Genomic DNA, 24,069 nt, shown 5'->3' with positions numbered 1-24,069 from the left:
CACTGAAATATTTCACAAGCAGATGCCATTGAATTTTGAAGTGTGTCTTTTAAATTGAACAGGCCTTCTGTGCTGTTATTAAAATGTTAGAGCATCTGCAGCAGCCCAACCATAGTCTTCATCTGCTCCAGCTGCAACAAAATATGTATCTCCCGTATCTGTCTCTACAGGTACAGGAGACCCTATAAACGTTCCAACAGTTTGACTTTAACCTGCAAATACGTAACTGTTGTCTCCTGATACAGATGGATGCCATCCATCCACAAACGCCCTTCCCACTTTGAGCTATGACTAAATGGGCAGCTGTTCCCAAATGAGTTATCAGAATTTTGCTATGTAAATTGGGAGTTATCCCCATTAATAGGGTCTGTATAGAGGTCTTTTGTACTGGTGAGGGTGCTGAGTTTGGAAATCAATAAATAACAAAATTTGTTTACATAAACACTGTTCCACACGGGATAGTAACCACCTTTCATGTTGCAAATCCGCCAGCAAGGGGTTTAGCTATATTGGGGTTGTATTGTTTTCACAACTTTTCCTTAACAAAATTTACGAAGCAGGTTTTGACATTAGGAAATATAGCTTCAGTATTTCCCAGGTGTGAAGAAACTTTTTTTCCTTTGTAAAATGGAAGACAAAATAGGGAGAAAAAACTTGATTATGTGAAGTGGGACATGTCCCACTCATACGGAGAGAAAATTATTAGACTGCTACAGTTTCCGGCTTTATACCAAACACCCCATTGGCCATAATTCTCAATGCGCGCAGGATGCAATGTGCACCCCGGAAGTTAGAGCGGAAATAGTTACAATGCAGACCGGAAACGCAATAAGGATCGCGGTGTTGCGCCAGCGACTAGGAGCAAAATCCAATCATCTCGATGGTTTCTTGTCTGTCAGGATATACGAAGTCTCTATGGCCAAGGCTCCGTCACATGAAACGAGGAAATCGGGTTGCAGTTAGTTTCCTACTGGCCGGGCTGCCTCACATGGTGCGAGGTTCTCTTTCTGGCTATTGGCTGCTGGGAGTTAGAACGACGCTCGCGAGCGGGGGCCGAGGTCGGGATTGGCCCGCGAGCGGCCAAGTGGGCGGGGAGTCTGGGCAGCATGCGCTGGGCGGCGGAGTGGAGTGGAGCTAGCAGTCAGTTGGCTGCGTTTCCCGAGCAGCGGCGGAGCGTGGTGGCTGGATGTGGCGGGGTCTCCTGCGGGTGACGGCCAGAGCCATGTCCGGGGGCGGCGCCTTCCGTCGCCAGCGCCCGCCGAAGGACTCGCTGCGGCACCTGCGCTCGCGAGAGAAGCGCCAGGGAGCCACGGGGCCCTTCCAGCCCTCGGGGCCCAGGACCGTCTTCTTGCAAGTGGCGGCGGCCGGGACGCGGGATGCGGGAGCCGCGCTCTATGTGTTCTCCGAGTATAACCGGTTAGTGGTGTCCCGAGGCCTTGAGCCGCCCCTAAATAAAGCGCATCCTTCCCTTCGTCCCGGTTTTTAGTTCATGGAAGAGGAGCGACGCTTCTCTTCGTCCATCGCGGTTGTTCTTTCCAGCGCAGCTTCCTCCTTAAATGACGTTTCCTTTTCTGTCGATCTCGGCGCAGTTAGTGCAGGTGGCCCACCAGGCAGCACACCTGGGCCCTCTCCCCAACGTCCTCTGCATTAGGACTGGCAGTTGTGGCCATGCCCAGTTGCATAGCTGTGGAGCAGGCAAGACGGCCAGGGCACACGCAGCGCCCCTCCAGCCTGCCGCATATGATGCGTGTCAGAGGTAGACGCACCCAGTTCACGAGGCTTTGCCTTGGATACAAGGTGCAATTAGGCCATCTTGACGGCTGGCCCTTTCATTAGCCTGAGTTCGGTGACAGCTCATGCTGTGGGGGAGCAGTAGTCCCCGTTTTGTTTGCTCTGAGCTCCCCCTGCTACCATGCAGCCTGTCCTGGGTCCTCTATACCAGGGGTCAGCAACCTTTTCCAGCCACGGTCCACTGTCCCTCAGACAATGTGGTGGGCCGGACTGTATTTTGGAGAGAGAGAAATGAACGCATTCCTATGCCCTACAAATAACCCAGAGATGCATTTTAAATAAAAGCATACATTCTACTCATGTAAAAACACACTGATTCCTGGACCATCCGCGGGTCAGATTGAGAAGGCGATTGGGCCGCATCTGGCCCCTGGCCGTAGGTTGCCTACCCTGCTCTAAACTGATCTGCTGCCTCATCACCATGGTTAGATTCAGCTGCCAATCAGTTGGCTACTGTATGTGAACTGGGGAGGGAGAGCTGTCTCATACTTCACCTCTTGGGCCAGTCCTGGGTGTTTTAGATTTGTTGTTGCTTTCATAAATCTGAAAATTTATTAAACTAAAATATTACATTTCAGGTATCTTTTTAATTGTGGGGAAGGAGTGCAGCGCCTTATGCAAGAACACAAGTAAGTATAATAATTGGGATTGAGGTTGGTTGCACAGGTGGCCAGAATCCTAGCAGGCAAATTATTCTAATTCTTGTCTTCGCCACAGGTTAAAAGTGGCTCGCTTAGACAATATCTTCATCACCAGAATGAACTGGGCAAATGTTGGTGGCTTGTCAGGTGAGTTCAACTAGGTAATAGATTCTGTGTTTTAATTTGGCTGTTTTGAGCTCTTCAGTAGAAGGATAATGCTGATGTTATAGATGGTTAGGCTGCAAGTAGTTCTGAAAAGTAAATTAGTAATCTAGTGCTGTAGTAGAAGTAGGAAGACTTATTTGGGTTTTAAAACATTCAAGGGTCTTTTGCAGTTTCTTCGTGAAAACTAGCTCTTGCTCTCTCTTCCAGGAATGATTCTTACCTTAAAAGAAACAGGGGTTCCAAAGTGTGTGCTTTCTGGGCCACCACAGCTGGTGAGTGATGCTGTTCCTACAGTGCTTGCCTGTGAGACCCTTCATCATCCCTTATTGCCATTACAGTATTCTTGGATAAACTGTTTGAACTAATGCACCCCTGCGGTCACCTGGTTGTCAGGGGTGATGGTGGGCTCAAACACATCCCACCTGAGAGCTGTGCTCTGCGACAGGGAACAACAAGGTTTGTAAGAGCCCTGAGGTTGTATAATAGTGCAATTTTGTATATGTTGACTCAGAAGTATGTCCCATTGTGTTCAGTGTGATTTCCCCCCAAATATATCTGTATAGGATTGCAGCTTTAAGCTTTTGTAGTACTGTATGTACTGTCAGGAGGGCAAACTTGAGAACTTAAAACTTACTCCTTACTTTCAGGAAATAAGGCTTCCTTCCTAACACCTGCAACTTGAACTAAGTTGATTCTAGTCTGAGTTTTGCCATCTGCCCTTCTCCACTTGTATAAGTTACATTCCTTGAACTGCTAGAAGCTGTGTGTGCAGCGTGGGGTGCATATGGTTAAATAGGAAACATAAGAATAATCCATGCTATTGTCTTGCTAGAAAAAAACCTGTGCAATGCTGTAATTTTGACATTCTCTCTCTCTCTTCCTCTCCCCTCCCTGCCCTCCACTCCCTTCTACCCCCCCCCCCCCGGTATATATTCCAGCAAAACTACTTGGAAGCAATCAAAGTATTTTCTGGTCCATTAAAAGGAATAGATATAGGTAGGTACTGCAGGTTTGTGTGTGTGCTTAAAATACATAATTGCTGCAGTCTGATTGGATGGAAGACTTGTCTAGCTAGAGCCGAAGCCTGCTCCACATCTTTGCTGTTGTCTTTGATGCTGAATTCCCCTGCAGCAACTTCCTTCATGTTGTTGACCTCACCATCTTCTTCAGAGGCATCTAGCAAGGAGCCAGCTGAAGTCTGGATAGGATTTGTGTTCCATAGTTATTGATTTGGGCATATTTTATCCAACTTTGAAATAATCTTATAATCTTACTGATATTCTCTTATTCGTAGAAAGAATGTGCACTAACAGTATCATCACATTGAATAGTATTTTTTTCTGTTTTGTTACTAGCTGTACGGCCCCATTCTGATCCGGAATATCAGGATGAGACAATGACAGTATATCAGGTTCCCCTGGTAGGTGAGTACAGTGTCATAATTTTAACAGTAAAGAAGGAATGAACATGAGCTGAGAACGGCCTTGGGGCTCTGGTTTGGGTTATGTGGGATTTTACTTTGCACTTTTCATTTCATTCTATAACGTTACTTTCCTGCTGCTTAATGGCTTCCATAACATATGGAGTGCTGTATGATTTATTTCATTCATCTCCACACTTCCTTGCAAAGGGTAGACATGACTGAGACAGATCTACCCAGGCCACACAGAATGCTGAGGAGGTTTTAGTGTAGTACTAAGGAGATTGCTCTGACAGCACAAACATTTCTTTTTGCCTAATGCAGTTATCTCCTCCACCCATGTGCTGTTCTGGGGGTTCTCCCAGCACCCCTGAGCCAGTTCTTTTTTGGAGGGAGGAAGCCCCTTTGCAGTAGCAGAAGTCCTTGTGCAGGCACTGCTAAGAGGACCAGTCAGTTGAATCTTCACCATTATGTCTTAACAGGGACTATTTACTCCCTAATTGTAAAGACTGACCCACAAAAATGTCCTCTAGCAGTTAATTCTTTGCCTGATGTAGGTCCTGTCCTGTATTCTACCCTTGTGTTTTCCCTATAATATCCCCATTGAAATGGTGAGTATCCAGATACTTTGGGATGTAGCAGTGAGCTTTGGCTGATGATACTTTGCAGCAGCTAACAAGTTGTGTATCAACTTTCCACATAAAGATATTCAGAGTGATACATGAAAACAGTTGAATATGTCCTTATTTCCAGTTTAAACAGTGTCCCTGGAGTAGAAGGGTGTGTGTATGTGTGTGTGTGTGTGTGTGTGCGCGCGCATGTGCACTAATTTAACCCCTCTCCTCATTTTTCTGGAACAGGCAAAAAGCCAGAAGTTGACCAAAGGCTACGTCCAAGGCCTGAGTCACCAGCTGGTGAGGCTGAACAAAAGCGCCTCGCAGGACGGGAATCTCCCTCTGTGGAGCAGCAGTCTGTGCAGGGTGGCAGGAGTAAAGAATCCCCTGAGAAAATGGGTGAGGAAGCCTTGCTACTCATTGGTTCCAAGAATGTGTCAGGACCCACCAGTTAGTTACAGATATATTGAAGGAGGGCTTCCTGGAAATTAGGAGTACTAAGTCCAGTACTAAGTTTAAGCTGCATAGTAAAGGTAAAGGTAAAGGGACCCCTGACCATTAGGTCCAGTCGTGACCGACTCTGGGGTTGTGGCGCTCATCTCGCTTTATTGGCCGAGGGAGCCGCCATACAGCTTCTGGGTCATGTAGCCAGTATGACTAAGCCGCTTCTGGCGAACTAGAGCAGCACATGGAAACGCCGTTTACCTTCCCGCCGGAGCGGTACCTATTTATCTACTTGCACTTTGACGTGCTTTCGAACTGCTAGGTTGGCAGGAGCAGGGACCGAGCAACGGGAGCTCACCCCGTCGCGGGGATTCAAACCGCCGACCTTCTGATTGGCAAGTCCTAGGCTCTGTGGTTTAACCCACAGCGTCACCCTCGTCCCAAGCTGCATGGTAGCAGAGGGTAAAGCAAAATATTGTTTCTGGTATAACTAATATTAAATTAGGTTAAGGTGTTTCTGTCTGGAGTTTAATTATTTATTTGATTTTATTATTCCTGTTTTGAGCTGGAAGGATCATTGGGGAGCTTTACATCAAATTGTACACTGCAACAACCTTTCTCATTATGAAGTCTTCCAGATGTTTTGGGCTACAAGCCCTATTATCCCTGACCATTGGCCATGCTGGCTGGGATGATGGGAGTTGTAGTCCATAACCTGGCACCAGATTGGAGAAGAGTGGACAACGTTGATGTTGTGTCTGCCCCCTCCAACATAAATAGAAAAGCCTGGGGCAGCAGCTGGGCCTCGGGTTCTCCAAGGGCGGGTAGATAGCTGGGCTTTTCAGTACAGTGGTACCTCGGGTTACAAACGCTTCGGGTTACAAATGCTTCAGGTTACAGACTCTGCTAACCCGGAAGTAGTACCTCAGGTTAAGAACTTTACTTCAGGATGAGAACAGAAATTGCACGATGGCAGTGCGGCGGCAGCGGGAGGCCCCATTAGCTAAAGTGGTGCTTCAGGTTAAGAAGAGTTTCAGGTTAAGAATGGACCTCCAGAACGAATTAAGTTCTTAACCAGAGGTACCACTGTATTGGGGACCATGTCAGCTGAATATCATGGGGTCACAGGACGTTGCCTTGTACCGAGTCAGACCAATGGTCCATCTACCTCGCTACTTGTTCCGTTGAGAGTCCGTCAAGGCTGCGAACTGCAGGACTGTTGTGGCATCCAGTCCGCTTCCACTACGCCAACCTGCTTCTCCTGGCTACAGCAGAGAATCTTCCGCAGCGGTGTGCCTGTGTGGAAGGAATCTCAGCCATGCAGTAAAACTCTCGTACAGCAGCTTTGAGCTGTTAACCCTGAAAGCTCTGGGTATCCTCACACTACTGTCTACACTTGACTGGCAGCAGCTTTCCAGGTCTTTAGATAGGGAGTCTCCCCCAGTTCTATTTGGAGATGCAGGGGACCTTCTGAACGTGGGACCTTCTGCAAGCAAAGCAGTTGCTCTACCACTGAGCTATGGCCCATGGTCAAGGCATGCTAGCTTGTTAATTTTGGCAGAGAATTTACGTGCATTATTTTAAAGCTGTGCAAACTACTTGAATCTTAAACACAGAGTTTCTGTTTTTGCATTTAAGATGGTAGCTGGCGTATCGGTCAGAGGGACCCATCACTTGTCGTTGCATTTGTTTGTAAGGTAAGAGTTGCCCTGAATAATAAGGTGCCTCAATGGCTATTTTACATCTGGCTTCTATGTACAGCAAGGGTAGCTAACCTTTTGTGGTACTGATGTTTGGCTAACCCTTTGAGGGCCACATGCCAGCAGTGTGGTCTAAGTTTCTTAAGCACACACACTCACATGCAAACACTGGCTGCACATAGAACACATATACAGCCCACACTTGCATGTACAGAACACTCTTGCCACTAACACCTTCGGGCACATGTGCACATATGTGCAAGCACACACACTGTCTTTACTCCCCATGCCAGCGCAGGTAGAAAGAGAATAATCTCTCTTCTGAGTTTGGTGTCAGATTGGGATAGAAAGCCCTCTGTTTACCCTGCAAAGGTGCCTTTTCTTCCTCTGGCAGTGTGCCATCACAAGAAGCACTTACTCCCGCTTCCTGAACATTAGGACCTTATTTCAAATGGGGGAAGATTTAAGGGAGGGGGCACCATAAGTGGCATTGCAGATTCATCACCTTTGTACAGAATGATGCTTCCCAGGAACTTGGGACTTCCTGGATAAAGACTTCATGTCACAGCTTTAATAGCTCAGAAGTGGAGAACAGTTGAGGCTGAATACTAGCCTGGTGCTTTGCTATTACGAGGGGGCCTATCTGAGTAAGTGGTCATTTGCTTTTCTCACTTTTCCTGCTTATGGAAAATTGAGGAATGTTTAAGATTGCAGGCTTAAGTACAGTTCTTAATAGATATTCTTACGATTGTATTGCACCAGGATTTATTATACGTGTGCAAGACACACCCCTCCCCCCCCAAACAACATATATTTGATTGGCTTCCTTGGAAATGTTTCACATTGACTAGGGATAATTTTGACTGTGAAATGCCTCAAAGTTGTGGTTATTAAAACACATGCAGCACAAGTCTATGCCTGCCTGCTTGGAAGCAAGTCCCACTGTGGTCAGTGGTGTTACTCCCTAGTAAGTTTTTTTAGGATTACAGCTTTAGGTTGCTTTCTTATGATGCTGGCTGCCTGTTGGAGGATTCAGTATTTTTTGATACACCTCACTCCAGATGTTGACTTCATTCCAAACGAGTCTTTCCACCCCTCCAGTTTCTGCCTGGGGGCATGTCAGACAAGTCTCTTTTTCTCATTCCCTTGTATTTTAATATCAATTTGTAGGTAGATGTCTTGAAGGGAGTTTTCTGATGTAACAACTTGTGACTAAATGTGCTTTGTTTAACTTCAGCTCCATCCAAAGAAAGGGAACTTCTTGGTGATGAAAGCAAAGGAGCTTGGCTTACCTGTGTAAGTACAGAAAGGCTTCTATGAGTTTCCCCCCACATATTAATCCCTCTGATTAAGTTGACTAACTTTTTATAATTTATTTTTAGGGGCACTGCAGCAATTGCTCCCATCATAGCAGCCGTGAAAGATGGAGAGAACATCACATTTGAAGGCAGAGAGGTATGGCTCTTAGGACAAATTCTTTCACCTGCGTGGTCTGACCCTGCTTCTTGTTGTGAGTTGCTGCCTTTTGGATGTAACTGCACTTGTGTACTTGTTGTTTGGCTGAAGGGAGCACAGCCTAAAACATTCTGTCTTTTATCGCTGGTGATCTCTGATTAGCACATGAAGCTACACTGGTTATGGGTGGATTGATTTGTTCTTATAACGCCAGAAATGTCATGAAATGGCTAGAGGTGGAGGGAAGCATTGGATCTTTTCACCATGGTGGATTCAAGTGACTGACTTTTCGAAGCCAATACTTCCTGTGAAGTATTTGCATAGATGACAAGAATTGCTTCATGCCAATCTCTTGACTCTTTAGGTGTAGCTTTCAAATTGTCAGCTTGGGACACCAAATACATAGTCCTTGAATTTTGTGTTGTTCGTACATGTTAAATAGCGTATACTGAGATGTGTGATTGTTCCAGATCTTGGCTGAAGAAATTTGCACACCTACAGACCCAGGAGCAGTTTTCATAATAGTGGAGTGTCCTCATGAAGGTTTTATAGATGCAGTCTGTGAAAACGACACACTGCGAAGGTATGGTTAAGAATGTGCATGTCTACCTTCATATTCAGTATGTGGGGTGGGGGGGGTGCCTTTCTGTGCCGTTGGCATTTCCTGCCAACAACATATTGAAGCTGTCGTGTGACTTGCAAGAGATCTAGCAAGAAGTAATTTTTGTGTGTAGGATGGAAAGATGCAGTGCACATGAACAAAATAGTGGGCAACTGGCTAGAAACCAATGCTCTGTGGGAACTGGCAATATGGAACTGCTAGGAGATCACTAGTACTGTTCTAGATAGCCAGTGGTTCTGCCCAGATGGACTTGTAAGAGTGGAACAGCCTAGGCACACTGTTCTGAGGTGTCTGAAGGATATTTCCCTGCGAGCATCGCTCTTCTGCTCTGACACCGTGGCTACCGATAATAGCTATTCAACTAAGGGCTTACTGCACTTCGCACAGATGCCCGTGGCTTCCATGGCCCCTTCTGTGTTTGGCCATCTTGGAAGTGGTATGAAAGTATTCTACTGTCTGACCAGAAGTAGTTGATCCACTTTGAAGAAACTTGTCAAAAACTTCCACTGGGCTTGCGTCAAGTACAGTGGTACCTTGGGTTAAGGACTTAATTTGTTCTGGGGGTCCATTCTTAACCTGAAACTGTTCTTAACCTGAAGCACCACTTTAGCTAATGGGGCCTCCCACCGCCACTGCTGCATGATTTCTGTTCTCATCCTGAAGCAAAGTTCTTAACCCGAGGTACTATTTCTGGGTTAGTGGAGTCTGTAACCTGAAGCGTCTGTAACCCGAGGTACCACTGTATTCACTTTGCTCCCCATGTTGCTGATCCTAGAGGAAATGTTGCAGAAATGTTGCAGCTGATGCTTTCTATTGGTGCCTCTTTAATTACTTGAATTCCCAGTTTTGTGTGTGCACGCTTTAAAGTTATTCTGCCTTCTGGGCTGCTACCCAGCCATCTGCCCCACCAATGTTTTTGGAGATGATTGCGTGCAGTCATGTGCATACAGTTGTCTGTAGAGTGGGAGGGTAATCTCATATTGACATTAGATCTCTCTGCTTGCGTTCTGAAGTCATATACGGGAAAACAGAAGAGCAAAACGGTAACTCCCATCTTCCCAAATCACACTGGCGTGATATGGCACTAACAATGCAGCCATTCCCAGAAACCCTGTCATAAGGGCCTACGGCCAGCGGTGTTTACCTGATGATGCACCTGCTTGTCCACTGTGAGAGCAGGATGCTGAACTAGAGGATCCTTTTACCTGATCCAGCAGGTCTGCTCTTTATAAGAAGTTATCATCTACCTTGGGAGCCCACCCCTCCCTCCCTGGAGCTTCACCTCCACCCCCTGCCCTGTGAGCTCCATGTGAGTTGGTTGATCTGCCCCCACATGCTAGAACCACTGCTTTTAACTGTTCGTTTTGTTTGCAGGTATCAAGAAGGAAAACAGGAGACTCCTGTGGCTTTAGTCGTTCATATAACTCCAGAACGTATTCTGAAGGACAGCCGGTATAAGCAGTGGCTAGAAAGGTATGTGTGTTGGCTGGAATTATATACTGTCTGTAGCCCTGTTCAGATGTTCCCATGGGTACTGAACATGTGGGGCAGCTCCACCTCCTAGATGCTGGTGCACATGCCGGCTACGTTCCTCTCAGCTGGCACATAACTGGGCTTAAATTGTGGAAGATAAACTGCCTTCTAAGTCCAAGGAACCACTTCGCTCGTGGTTTTAAAGTCTCTACAGTATATCAGTTTTCAAGGTTCCCTGCTTAAATCTGCTCCTCTTGCAAATCTTACCTGGATAAAAATTCTGTGAATTAGCTGCAACTCCTGTCTGCAAGCAAAGCCTGTCATATTCTTAGGCACTCCTTTCCCCAGTTTGGTTTCTTTCTTGCTGATGTGATTTGTGCTGTTCTTTTGTGTGTATTCAGTAACACAACTTGCAGGGAAATAAAATTAAAAAATTATCTGGGAGGCAAGATAAACAAACCCTGTCCTTGTAGCCTGAGAGACAGGTCAAGTATCCTAGCAGGGCTAAACCTAGGGAAACAGTGTTCAGGCTGGGAACACAGTAAGGAGCAAGACCTGACAAGGTGAATACATTGTAAGTAATCTGACCTGTGGTAGTGTGCAGAACATTGAAGGACTCTACCAAGAAGGCACAATTCTACTCAAAACAGCCCTCCTCATTTACAAATTCTAATAGTAACCTCAAGTTTGACCCGCTAGAGCCGTGTGTTTGGTTTTTCTTATCCCACCAGATTTGGAGCCAGTACTCAGCACCTGATACTCAACGAGAATTGCCGTTCGGTGCACCAACTCCGCAGCCACAAGATTCAGACCCAGCTCAACCTCATCCACCCAGAGATCTTCCCATTGCTTACCTGCTACAATAGCAAGGTGAAGTTTCTGCTTGATTTCAGAGTGTGCCTTTCTTTTGCACAACTGTTTTGGTAGCACAGTTTTTTATATTTTCCCGTCTGCCCAGCAGGAAGAAGAGGCCACGTTCGATGTACCTGTCACACGCGGAGAGTGCCTCCTCAAGTACCAGCTGAGGCCCAAACCAGAATGGCAGAGGTTGGTGAGCACTTACAACTTGTCCTTGGATAGGGACATAAGGCCCTCAAAATTACTTTCAGATACAGTGGTACCTCAGTTTAGAAACTTAATCCTTTCCTGAAGTCTGTTCTTAAACCAAATCTGTTCTTAAACTGAGGCATGCTTTCCCTAATGAGGCCTTCCGCCGCCGGTGCCCTTCCACCGTTCAGCTTCCGTTCATAGACTGAGGTAAAGTTCACAAACTGGAACGCTACTTCCAGTTTTGCGGAGTTCGTAAACCGAATAGTTTGTAAACAGGACTGTTCGTAAACCGAGATCCCACTGTAATTATTTTATGTACACTGCTTAGTTGTTTTTTTTAAAATAATCCTGTGATTTCCCCCCCTCCCCTAAATATTTAAATACTAAAATAACAATCCTGCCTTTCTTCGCTTTTGTAGAAGTAGATACTATGAGAGCCATGGAGCTACTGCCTTTCCATTTCTTTTTCTGCCCTATTCCAAATAAGGCCTAGTTAATTTTAATATTAAAGTCAGTAAAAAAAAAAGTTTTGACACAGTGCATGACATAACACTATTGTGCAGGAAGTTACCCTGTCCTTCCCAAATCATTGACTTCTAGGGGTGGAATGGTGTGTTGGTCTAATATTAAACCAGAGCAGGAGTAGCCAATGTGGTGCCAGGTAGTGTGGACTCCCAATTCCCATCAGCCCCAGCCAGCATGACCAACAGAAGCTGATGGGAGTTGTAGTACATAATTCATGGGTTTCCCCCTGGTGTGAGGTTAGAGGCAAGTGGCAACTCCATGTTGTCTAATGTCTATTTCTGCCCCCAGTGCTACTTGTTAACTCAGACAGTGGTTTCAGTAGCAATGGGGAATAAAGCTTTGTGAGGTAGGCTGGTTGAGACGAGGGAGACAAGGAGCTTTGAAGGGTGGGCAGCTTGCAAAGGGCTCCTTTGGTTTAAGCTGATGCTCGTCTGGTGAGTGGACTTCCAAGGGATTTGGTCCAGAGCACCTGGGGTTTGCAGGTGGAAGATAAAAATGCTTTCTTGGTGCTGGTAAATTTTACTGAATGGAAAGAGCAATCGGGATGCTTGGGAGAAGTAATTCGGTACTTTGATTGGGAAATTAATGGCTGTTATTTTTCTCTTTCCCCCTCCCCTGCTCCACTTTTGACTTTCTGTTTTTTCAGGGAGGCTGTTCTTGCTTGTAATCCTGCTGAGTTTGTAGCTGAAGCCTTGGAACTCCCTCACTTCCAGGACTGTGTGCAGAAGTGCAAAGAGAGCTTACCAGCCTCATCAGGTGAATAGGTTGCCTGTGCTTGGAAAGGGCTAATGAGAAAGCTCGGCGGAGGGTGATACAACCTTCTTTTTCCTGGTGTGTTTTGGAGGCTAAAGGCAGCAACAAATAAGAACTATTTAAAGACAATGTCTGAAAAGTTGGCCATTGTCTTTGAAGGGATGTTAGACATAATATTCCTACTTCCTTGATTTTCTTTAATGTTTACATCTCTTGAGAACATCTGCAATAAGGAATGTTTTCTTCCTGCCTCCTGCCGGGCCCCCTTTCTAAGTTTTTCTTCTTGATCCTGTTTGTTGAGTTGTGCTTGTAAAGTGTCTACTGCTTAGTTAGCAGCAAATGACCACAGCCAACAGTCAGGGGACTGCTAGATTGTGTGTCTGAGTGGGATTTCATTTTGTCTAATTACAGCCTGCCGTAAGCCATTTCGAGAAACATTTAAATGAAAAGGCGGAGGATAAAACTTCAGAATTAATAATTGAGCAAGGTTGGGGGATACGGTGCTTGGTTGTACCGCAACAGGCATTTGCCAGGAAACAGTGTAACTTTGCTTAAGGTGTAATGTGTGCTGGGCTGGGCTGCAGCTAGTGGGGTGTAGAGTGGACACCTCCACTTCTCACTATTTGCTGTGCAGCATATCAGTTGCCATTATGTTTTTAGGGCTGTGTTTTCCAGTTGAAAGAGAAAGTTTAATGGGAAAGTTTAAAAACATTAAAAATCACACCGTTTATTCACTAGAAAGTTATTTCACTTGACCTGAAAATGGCCAGAATCCAGTCCTTCTAACACTGTTGGGGTTTAACTTCTTGTTCCTTCCGGAGGGCTGTGCTTTGTTTTCTAGGTGAAGTAGAGGTAGAAACCCAGCCAGATGGGTGGGGGTATAAATAATAAAATTATTGTAAGCTGTCGCAGTACAGGAGTCTGCAGGATTCATGTTCTTTTCTGTCTGTTTCTAGGAACCGCTGGCTCCTACCCAGAAGTTGTTTTCTTAGGAACAGGCTCTGCAGTCCCAATGAAAATCCGGAACGTTAGCTCTACACTGATAAACCTTAGGTAGGTACAAACACATGAGTGTCCTGTGGAGGCAGGTTCTCTTATAAGGAATCGTTGACAAATAACACCCAGTCCCAAGTGGCGAGGGCTAAAAAACCCCAAACGCTTTTTAACTTTGTTCCCAGCTGTTGTAGCCATCAAGCAGTATCCAGCAATCACACCTATAGGCCTACATTTCTTCTCTGAAGTTAACCTGAGACTTTTCACTCAAGCGATGATGCTTTTTGAAGATGGCTCCTTAGTATGTGACGAGCAATTGCTTATTCTAAGTCTCCTCTTTTATCTTCGTGCTGTAGCACATGCTGCTTGTTGCATTTTGAGCAAGCTGCACGTGTGAAACTTTTATTATATCAGTTTAGAACCCTGCCTTTCTGTGTCAAATTGAAATGCTCAAGCAGCTTCCATCACAAACCTAAAAAAAGGAGAAACTGGAAAAACGGAACAAAGACAGACGCATGAGATAGGCATAAAGTCAGGCCTGGCCAAGCCAAAGGCCTGCTGAAACAAAGTCTTGAGTTGACGATGGAAAAGTCATGAGGAAGGAGTGGGCCAGATGGATGTCCCAAGGGCAGCCTAGGCACAACAATGGAGAAAGCCCTTTCCTACTACAGTCATACCTTGGGTTGAATATGCTTCATGTTAAGTGCGTTCGAGTTGCACTCCTAGGAAACCCGGAAGTAACGGAGTGCGTTACTTCCGGTTTCGCCGCTTGCGCATGCGCAGACGCTCAAAATGACATCACGCGCATGCACAGAAGCTGTAAAAAGCGATGTGCACCAGTGGCGTAGCGTGGGGGGTGCCAGGGGTGCCGGCCGCACCGGGCGCAACATTTTGGGGGGCGCATTTGGCCGGCCCCCCTCGAGGAAGCGGGAACCTCTCCAAGGCGGGAGAGACCACCTCCCGCCACCAGCCTTCGGAAGGCTGCTCCGAAGCCTGGCGGTGGGGCGGAGAGACCTCCTCCCGCCGCCAGGCTTCGGAAGGATGCTCCGAAGGCTGGCGGCGGGAGGAGGGCTCTCCGCCCCACTGCCAGGCTTCGGAAGCCTGCTCCGAAGCCTGGCGGCGGGAGGAGGTCTCTCCGCCCCACCGCCAGCCTTCGGAATGCTCCTCCGAAGCCTGGCGGTGGGGCGGAGAGACCTCCTCCCGCCGCCAGCCTTCGGAAGGCTGCTCCGAAGCCTGGCGGTGGGGCGGAGAGACCTTCTCCCTGCGCCAGCCTTCGGATGGCTGTCCTGAAGACTTGTGGTGGGAGCAGTGGCGTAGCGTGGGGGGTGCAGGTGGGGCTGCCGCACCTGGCGCAACATCTGGGGGGGCGCGGAAGAGACTTGAGTGCTAAAATCCACGGGTTAGGGGGCGCAAATTACTTGCCTTGCCCTGGGTGCTGAGAACCCACGCTACGCCACTGACGTGCACAGACATGCCATCGCTAGTTACGTTTACTTCTAGATGTGAACGGGGCTCTGGAACAGATCCCTTTCGTATCTAGAGGTACCACGTAATCGGATGGTGCCAGAACATGCAGCAACATCTCCTCACTTGATACCTTAGTTCAGTGGTTCCCATGTGGTCCATGTAACCCACCCAGGGGGTCTGTGGCACTGTTCACATAAGAACTACTATAGAGATATCAAAATTTTCAAAAGTAGGGGGTCCATGGCTTGGCTTCTGAAAAACGGGGCAGTACTTAGCTAATTGGGAACCACTGTCCTTGCCCTTATCCCTGAAGTTGTATCATGGGATGCTGTATCCTGTCTGCATCAGAAGCTTTTGCTGGCCTTTGTTTCCTTGGGTGCTGGGCAGATATCTCAATATACTGATGCTAGTAGATGTGGTACAAACCTGCACTCACTCTCTTGCTAGCCCTACCCAGTCTCTGCTTCTGGATTGTGGTGAAGGAACATTTGGCCAGCTTTGCCGTCATTATGGAGATGAAATTGATCGAATCCTGTGTAACATTGCAGCTGTGTTTGTGTCTCATATACATGCTGACCATCATACAGTGAGTATTGTATAGGGATGGGCACTATAGCATTCTTCCCCCCCCCCACTATATGTTAATGTCCTTAGGGGAAGTGTCTAGTTTTTACCCTATGTCCTCCTCTGCACCTTCATTTTTTCTATCAACCTTTAAAAAGGTGGCTTGGTGTAGCTAATTCTTTCTTGGTGACAAATCATTATGAAGTTACGATGATACTGTGTGGCTGAGCAGCTAACCCAATTTGTTGACATTTTTGAAATGCTGCAGGGACCTTTTTCTTTCCATAAAATAAATGTTTGAAAGCAAATCCTTGTCTTGAGGTGTAGTAAGTTAGAACAATTTGCAGTGATAAGCGCACTTCAATTATTATTGTTATTTTTTATATTTATTTTAAAAAAACCCTTACCTGACATTTAAAATTGGGCAAAGCTACTTTATCTTTCCTGTGCGCAGTCTCCACATATTTGGAAGTACATTACACGGCAACATTCCTTTTATTTTTCAAGCAGTAGTCCCCACCACCACCCCCTAAAGCAAATACAGTCATACCTTGGGATGAATACGCTTTGGGTTAGGCATTTTTGGGTTGTGCTCCACGGCGACCTGGAAGTAACGGAGTGTGTTACTTCCAGAGATTTCCGCGTGTGCATGCGCAGACCGTCAAAATGACGTCACACGCATGTGCAGAAATGTGGCACGTGCAGACACGCAGACACAGTTACATTCGCTTCAGGATGCGAGCGGGGCTCTGGAACAGATCCCGTTCGCATCCTGAGGTACCACTGTAGATTGGTGTAGTACAGTCGTACCTCTAGTTGCGTTATGTCCATGTTGCGGATTTTCGGGTTGTGAACGCGGCAAACCCGGAAGTGTATACTTCTGGGTTTTGCCGCACGTGCAGAACCGCTCATGCACAGGAGCGCTCTATTGCGTCATGCGCAGAAGCGACGCTCTACTTACGGCCTTTTTGGGGTGCAAGCAGCACCCCGGAACGGATTGTGTCCGTAAGTAGAGGTACCACTTTACTTCATTTCAGTTTTTGTTGCTTATGGACAAGTGTACAGCCAGATGTCTTATTTACAATGGGACTCTCCTCTCTCCTAGGGCTTGTTGAATATATTGTTGCAGAGACATCGAGCGTTTGTAAGTATGTCAGCCTTAAAGCTAGAGGTCAACTTTGTGAGGGTGGCAGCACTGACACATTAACAGAGTCAGTCCTTTCCTTGTATCTGATCTGATGCATGCTTCCTATTTACTTAGCCTTGCAACATCTCCGACCTTTGCTTCTCTCTTACCTCAGATGACCCTGGGTCAGCCCTCCAGCCCGCTGTTGCTGATTGCACCCACATTGATCATGACATGGCTGCACCAGTACCATGACCATTGCCAAGAAATCTTGAGGCACATCAAGTGAGTAGATACACCAGGTGTCTTGCTTTGCTATGGAACACTGCAGGGCCCTTAGATGCACTGCTTCTACTCTCAGATGCAGCTGCTGCCATGCTTTACCCCAATTCGTGGTGTGCAGCTGCAGAAATGTGTTTTTTGTTTTGCTTTTTTTGCTGTCCTTTGCTGTGTCTCACTGTCCTGCCTCTGAAGGAGTCTGTTTTTAAGCTTTCTTAAAGTGGGAAATGTTTTTAGATAGAGGTCAAGTTTGGGTTGAAGTATTCATCCAAACCTTCAAGACCGTCATAGTTGCTAGTTTAATAGCAGATGCTTGTGTCCATTTTGAAGGATCTATTGCTGGTCCAGATTGTCTAGCAGTTCATGCTTACTTATAGGCTAAGATGTATTTACTTCAATCCATATTAATGCACGCTTCCCATCTTTTCTTACCCATGAGGGTGAAGATGATGAACTCTTTGCAGGCTTATTGAGACGGGATTTCCTTGGTGTTTCTGCCCCACTAGCAAGCAGCCTTAAAGCTTGGATTTTTTTTTTTAGTCTGATCACTTGCTCTGTTTCTCTCTTGTGTTGGCCAATAAGAACCATATATTACATATTCCAGAGAGCACTGCATACTCTGTGATGAGTGATTTTTGTCCGTAGCACAGGAATGGGAAAGGCCACAAGGCCATTTCCCCAAACTAATGCCTATCTGTCAATCAGATAATTGTTCACACTGTTGATCCCTGAAGAAAGCCAGATTCAACCCCCCTGTCCCTGACCATCATCTGATTCCAGTCATCACAAAATCTGGGAGCAAGTGGCAAATAGGGGATTATGAAGGCAGATGGGGGAGTGTACTATTTCAAGAGGTTAATTGCTGCCCCTTGACTGCACTAGGTGGTACTGCTGTTCTTATTCTTTTGGTAATTGTGGGGTGGAGGGGAAAATCTTGGCATAATCATATTGCGTCTTTCACCCCCCCTTGCAGCTTGATTCCTGCACGGTTCTTAATAGAAGATTGTGATGTATTTAAACCTAAAACAAAGGCTTTCATTAGCTTGCTTCTGGAGATATACGACTTTGCAAAGGTAAGGCAGGTTCGTGGTGGGATGGGGGTAGAAAGAAAGCTCCTGTGGGAGTGTAGAGAGTGCAAGAGTTAAATTGTTTAGCTAAATTGTCTTCTCTTAGAAACAGCCAGCTTGAAAGAAACATGGCCACAATTTGTGTGATTGAATAGGGACTAAAGATAAGACAGCCTGGGGAATGCAACAAACAAATAATGCTGTAGAAGCTTCAAAGAGAATTGCAGATTAAGCACTACTGAATAGCTGTTGCTGTAAAATTAGGGTAGCAACAAAGTGGACAAATTGCACGTGTCAAAAGGTGTCAGCTGCTAATTGGTTAGTGTTGCTAAATGATGCTTTTTAGCTGTGTTAAACTAACATAATGAAGGGGTGGGTTTGATGATTTTTACATCGTATCTATGCTTGTATTGCGTTTGAATCCTTGTAGTGACTTCTGCATTGGGGATGCTACTTTGTACATACAAGTAAATGTGATTGATTACTTTACCTTGTCTTATTGACCTCCAGTGAGGGAACCAAGCTCTTTCCTCTACAGGAGAATCCCAGTGACCAGCATGTTGTGCTTTTCAGTTTCAGACATGTGAGGTCCGACACTGTAAGAATGCCTTTGCTTGTTCCATGGTTCACAAATCTGGGTGGAAAATAGTGTATTCTGGTGACACTATGCCATGTGATGCTTTAGTCGAAATGGGTAAGTGATTTTGGGTTTTTTTCCCAATGGTCCTAGATTATCTGATAATTGTTGGCAATGCTGTGTGGAAAGCCAAATATCTCTTTGTTTAATTATTTTCCTTCTCCCCCTTCCCCCTAAAATGTGACAAATCATTTTTACAGGGAAAAATGCTTCTCTGTTGATACATGAAGCTACACTGGAAGATGGGTTAGAAGAGGAAGCTATAGAGAAGACGCACAGGTAAATTATAGAAGGGGGAGTGGTACTGGCATTTTCTTAGAGTGGCATAAATGAAATGAAAAGGCAGTACTTCCTTGAATTGAAGTAGTAATGGGAAATGTGTAGAGGCACCTTGTGTTCCTCTAGTAGTTGTGTAAGATTGGTGCAGATACCAACTGGCTGTTTCTGCCTTCGGCACTTCTGTGGGTCAGGCTTTATTTAGGTCTGGACCTATCTTGTTTTTATCTTAAATGTTTAAAAAAGGGTGAATGATAGGGTTATGTGCTTTGAAATAATACAGCTTTCTACTGGGAAAGCAAATAATTGCAGTGAAAAGTTACAGCTTTTCCCAATCTCTAGCAGAATTACCGTATTTTTCGCTCTATAACACGCAGATTTTTTCTCCTAAAAAGGAAGGGGAAATGTCTGTGCGTGTTATGGAGCGAATGTGTGGTCCCTGGAGCCAAAAAATGAGGCAAAAATCAAACCGCGCTTCAGGGAGAAGGGAAGCCTGAAGAGAGGAAGTGGCAGCTTTCCTGCATTCTGCCTCAGGGTCTTACTGCCCGCCCTCTCTGTTTCGTTACTGTGTTTGCTCAAACGGAACAAAGAGCAGGGGAAGCCCCTCCCCTCCAGGCAAGTAGAGGGGAAAGCAGAGCGTCCGTCCTTCTATCCTCTCCCTGCTCCGGAGGAACAATGTTTGTGAAGGGAAGAGAGATTACAGGTTCGGCTTAAAATTCTGATTTGACTTCCTGCTTTTTGTTTTTGGGGACACACAGCATTCAAATATGCTTTCTTCCATTTAAAGAGGGAGAGAGAGAGAGAGAGAGCGCACACGCTGGCTGGCTTGTGTGGGTGGGTGGGGGGGAACTTTTGCCTTCCTTTCCTCACGTTATAGCCCTCTCCTGCATTCTTAGCCTTCTGTGTTTTTCCTTCCCTCCCCACTTAAAATGTGGTTACAAAGCATGGATCCACATGGATCCTCAGGATCTTTGCATTGGGTCACCCCAAATTCACCATCAGAGCACACAGCATGTCCATGGCTACAGCCTGCCCCCCCCCCAAAAAAAATCACGCACCCACTGTTGCCTGGGGCTGCAATGGTGCAAAAACGTGGTTACAAAGCATGGATCCACATGGATCCTCAGGATCTTTGCATTGGGTCAGCCAAAATTCACCATCAGAGCACATAGCATGTCCATGGCTACAGCCTGTCCCCCCCCCAAAAAAAATCACGCACCCACTGTTGCCTGGGGCTGCAATGGTGCAAAAACGTGGTTACAAAGCATGGATCCACATGGATCCTCAGGATCTTTGCATTGGGTCAGCCAAAATTCACCATCAGAGCACATAGCATGTCCATGGCTACAGCCTGTCCCCCCCCCAAAAAAAAAAATCACGCACCCACTGTTGCCTGGGGCTGCAATGGTGCAAAAACATGGTTACAAAGCATGGATCCACATGGATCCTCAGGATCTTTGCATTGGGTCAGCCAAAATTCCCCATCAGAGCACATAGCATGTCCATGACTACAGCCTGTCCCCCCCCAAAAAAATCACGCACCCACTGTTGCCTGGGGCTGCAATGGTGCAAAAACGTGGTTACAAAGCATGGATCCACATGGATCCTCAGGATCTTTGCATTGGGTCAGCCAAAATTCACCATCAGAGCACATAGCATGTCCATGGCTACAGCCTGTCCCCCCCCAAAAAAAAATCACGCACCCACTGTTGCCTGGGGCTGCAATGGTGCAAAAACGTGGTTACAAAGCATGGATCCACATGGATCCTCAGGATCTTTGCATTGGGTCAGCCAAAATTCACCATCAGAGCACATAGCATGTCCATGGCTACAGCCTGTCCCCCCCCCCCAAAAAAAAAATCACGCACCCACTGTTGCCTGGGGCTGCAATGGTGCAAAAACATGGTTACAAAGCATGGATCCACATGGATCCTCAGGATCTTTGCATTGGGTCAGCCAAAATTCCCCATCAGAGCACATAGCATGTCCATGACTACAGCCTGTCCCCCCCCAAAAAAAATCACGCACCCACTGTTGCCTGGGGCTGCAATGGTGCAAAAACGTGGTTAAAAAGTATGGGTCCACATGGATCCTCAGGATCTTTGCATTGGGTCAGCCAAAATTCACCATCAGAGCACATAGCATGTCCATGGCTACAGCCTGCCCCCCCCCCAAAAAAAATCACGCACCCACTGTTGCCTGCGGCTGCAATGGTGCAGAAACGTGGTTACAAAGCATGGATCCACAGGGATTCTCAGGATTTTTGCATTGGGTCACCCCAAATTCACCATCAGATCACATGTCTGTGGCCACAGCATGAAGCACAAAAATGATGCGTCCACTGTTTCATTCAGAATATTTTTTCCCTTGTTTTCCTCCTCTAAAAACGATGTGCGTGTTATGGTCAGGTGCGTGTTATAGAGCGAAAAATACGGTAGCTTTGGCATTTTGGCAGGATGTCCACAGATTGAAGCCAAACAATATGAAATGACAGTCTGTTCCAGAGCATAACTCAGGAGGGACGCTATGGACTACTAAGATCCAAACTCATTTCATTTCATGTTGACATGGGTGTTTCTGCTTGCTTGTTATATATAATAGCAACTGAAAGAATTAAACTGTGTAGGAAGCTTTGGCTCATAAAATATTGTTCCTGCAGTGTTATAATATGTTTTCCACTCCTCCTAGTATTTTATTTTATGCTGGGTATTGGCTATTATGATACCTGAGGGGAGCCTTTTGCAATTCATATTGTATAGCCCTTTGTTTTACGGTTCTTCCTTTCTATAGTACTACCTCCCAAGCAATTGGAGTTGGGATGAAGATGAATGCAGACTTCATCATGCTCAATCACTTCAGCCAGCGCTATGCCAAAATCCCTCTCTTCAGTGAGGATTTCAGTGAGAAAGTTGGAATTGCATTCGATCACATGCAGGTGAGTGAAGAACTTGAGCTTTGAGGTATAAGAGAGCTCCAAATTTTCAGCTAATTTGAGAGAAGTTTTTCTCTCCCTTGAAAATGTTTACTAAATCAGGCTTTTAGCATCTGCAAAGAGGGCGGACCATACAGAACAAGAGCAAGTGGGATCGGAGATGCTTGTTTAACCTTCCTTTATCAAACCCACCTTGGGCTGGCTCCTAGCATTCACCAGTCATATGTCAGCTTTTGTTGGGTGGTCTTTGCTGGGGATCCCAACTTACTTACATTAGAAAAGTATGTTGGGGCTCCAGAGACTGCAGTAGTCCAGCACTGTGCTGGCTTGCACTGAACCTTCCTTTCGTGTGCCCTACACAGGTCAAGGAGAGTTGAGGGTTGGGAAAAGGAACTCATTTTTGTCCACAACCAAGAGAATGCTATGCACATATCTCCTCTATTACAGTAGTTTATAGCAGGGACAGAAAATCTGTAGCCCACCAGATGTTTGTTGGACTCCCAGTTCCCATCTGCCCCAGCCAGCATGGCCAGTAATCCAGGATGATGGGAGTTGTAGTCCAACAACAGCTGGAGGGCCACAGGTTAGCTATTCCTGGTTTATTATTGGCTGTGGGTGAGTGGGAGATACAGTGGTACCTCGGGTTACATACGCTTCAGGTTGCATACTCTTCAGGTTACAGACTCCGCTAACCCAGAAATAGTGCTTCAGGTTAAGAACTTTGCTTCAGGACAAGAACAGAAATCGTGCTCTGGCGGTGCGGCGGCAGCAGGAGGCCCCATTAGCTAAAGTGGTGCTTCAGGTTAAGAACAGTTTCAGGTTAAGTACGGACCTCCGGAACGAATTAAGTACTTAACTGGAGGTACCACTGTACAGTACTGCATAATTCCTGCTGCTCTAATATTTGCCTTCATCACCAGGTGCGTTTTGGCGATTTTGCTGCTATTCCAAAACTGATCCTGCCGCTGAAAGCCTTGTTCGCAGATGAGATTGGGGAGATGGAAGAGCGGAGGGAGAAACGGGAGCTGCGTCTTCTCCAAGAGGCAATTAAAGCTTCTGAGGCCCGGACTGTTGTTGAGAACAAGGCACCAGCCAAAATGAAATTGGAACACACCGAGGATTCTCACGGAGCGCCAAACAAAAAGCTAAAAACTCTCAGCTGAGCACAGCAGCAGACAGCTGCTTTTGTGCCTTTCTGACAGGGAGAGTGACTTATGCATGACATGTGGTATGCACAGCACGGAAGATTCTGGAAGGCAGCTGCACACTTGAGCTTAGCCAAACTTGGTTGGCCTCTGGTAAATTACCTGTGCTGCTTCTACAGGTGCAATTCCTGCTGGACACAAGACTAGCACAGCTGGCAGAATGTGCTTCCTGGCTACAGCGTGCAGATCTAGTCTAATGGCTTGTCTGATTGTTTGCTAGAAATATTTTATTTTTCCTTTTTTATAAACTTCGAAGCAGATAGCAGCAAATGACAGGGTTCCTAACTTGTGGTCCATGGAGCTTCATTCAGATAATCTGTGGTGCGTCTCTAAAAATGCAGTAAAAAACATTCATCGTCTAGCACAGTGTGTTACAATTGCTACAACAGGCAGAAAAATCACTAAGTGGTCCACCAAGACCCTCAGCAATTTTCAAGTTGTCTGTGGAAGCAGGGGAGTTTGGCAACCACCGATTTAGACAAAGGGAAATCAGGATATTTTAACAAATGGGGATAGGACCTCTGGAATACGGGGTGATTCTCTCTATTTTGCGACTTCCTAAATATTTATCATTTTTAGTGGGGAAATACCTCACTATGGAAGAGGATGTGATGTGATGTGTTGCCGCTATGCATGCTTGCAGCAGTAATGCAAGATACCTAGGATACATCTTGCAGAACTCACCACCACTTTGGTATTTGCAGCGTTGATGCTGTGGGTCATTCTTCCTTGTATTTTTTTAAATTAAGGGAACCAGTAAATCATATTTACTAATTACCTGTGTACATGTGTGTGTGCGCATGTTGTCCTGGATGACAAGGTTTTGGAAGTAGAACTATTGTAACTTGCAAACTTGCCTTTTTGATTCAT

The 24,069-nt window shown here is 46.1% G+C and overlaps 1 protein-coding gene across 2 annotated transcripts; it reads left to right on the top strand.

Moving 5' to 3' along the window:
• Nucleotides 1-1,115: 1,115 nt before the first annotated feature.
• Nucleotides 1,116-23,976, top strand: ELAC2 (elaC ribonuclease Z 2). Of its 2 annotated transcripts, none has more exons than XM_082213181.1 (24): nucleotides 1,116-1,416; nucleotides 2,370-2,420; nucleotides 2,509-2,579; nucleotides 2,805-2,869; nucleotides 3,536-3,593; nucleotides 3,953-4,021; nucleotides 4,878-5,030; nucleotides 6,714-6,772; nucleotides 8,013-8,071; nucleotides 8,158-8,230; nucleotides 8,701-8,813; nucleotides 10,227-10,325; nucleotides 11,057-11,195; nucleotides 11,287-11,372; nucleotides 12,547-12,656; nucleotides 13,610-13,706; nucleotides 15,561-15,699; nucleotides 16,783-16,821; nucleotides 16,979-17,088; nucleotides 18,056-18,155; nucleotides 18,723-18,843; nucleotides 18,987-19,065; nucleotides 21,853-21,997; nucleotides 22,915-23,976. In XM_082213181.1, the coding sequence occupies exons 1-24, from the start codon at nucleotides 1,187-1,189 to the stop codon at nucleotides 23,155-23,157; spliced, it is 2,508 nt and encodes an 835-aa protein (XP_082069307.1). In that variant the 5' UTR covers nucleotides 1,116-1,186; the 3' UTR covers nucleotides 23,158-23,976. The 2 variants fall into 2 exon arrangements, with proteins under 2 accessions (XP_082069307.1, XP_082069306.1); XM_082213180.1 differs by having other exon boundaries at nucleotides 11,284-11,372.
• Nucleotides 23,977-24,069: the final 93 nt, after the last annotated feature.

Source organism: Podarcis vaucheri (assembly GCF_965113315.1).
Source record: "Podarcis vaucheri genome assembly, chromosome: 2".
Taxonomy (NCBI): Eukaryota; Metazoa; Chordata; class Lepidosauria; order Squamata; family Lacertidae; genus Podarcis; species Podarcis vaucheri.
The sequence above is the reverse complement of the archived record's forward strand: the minus strand, read 5'-3'. Positions and strand labels throughout refer to the sequence as shown.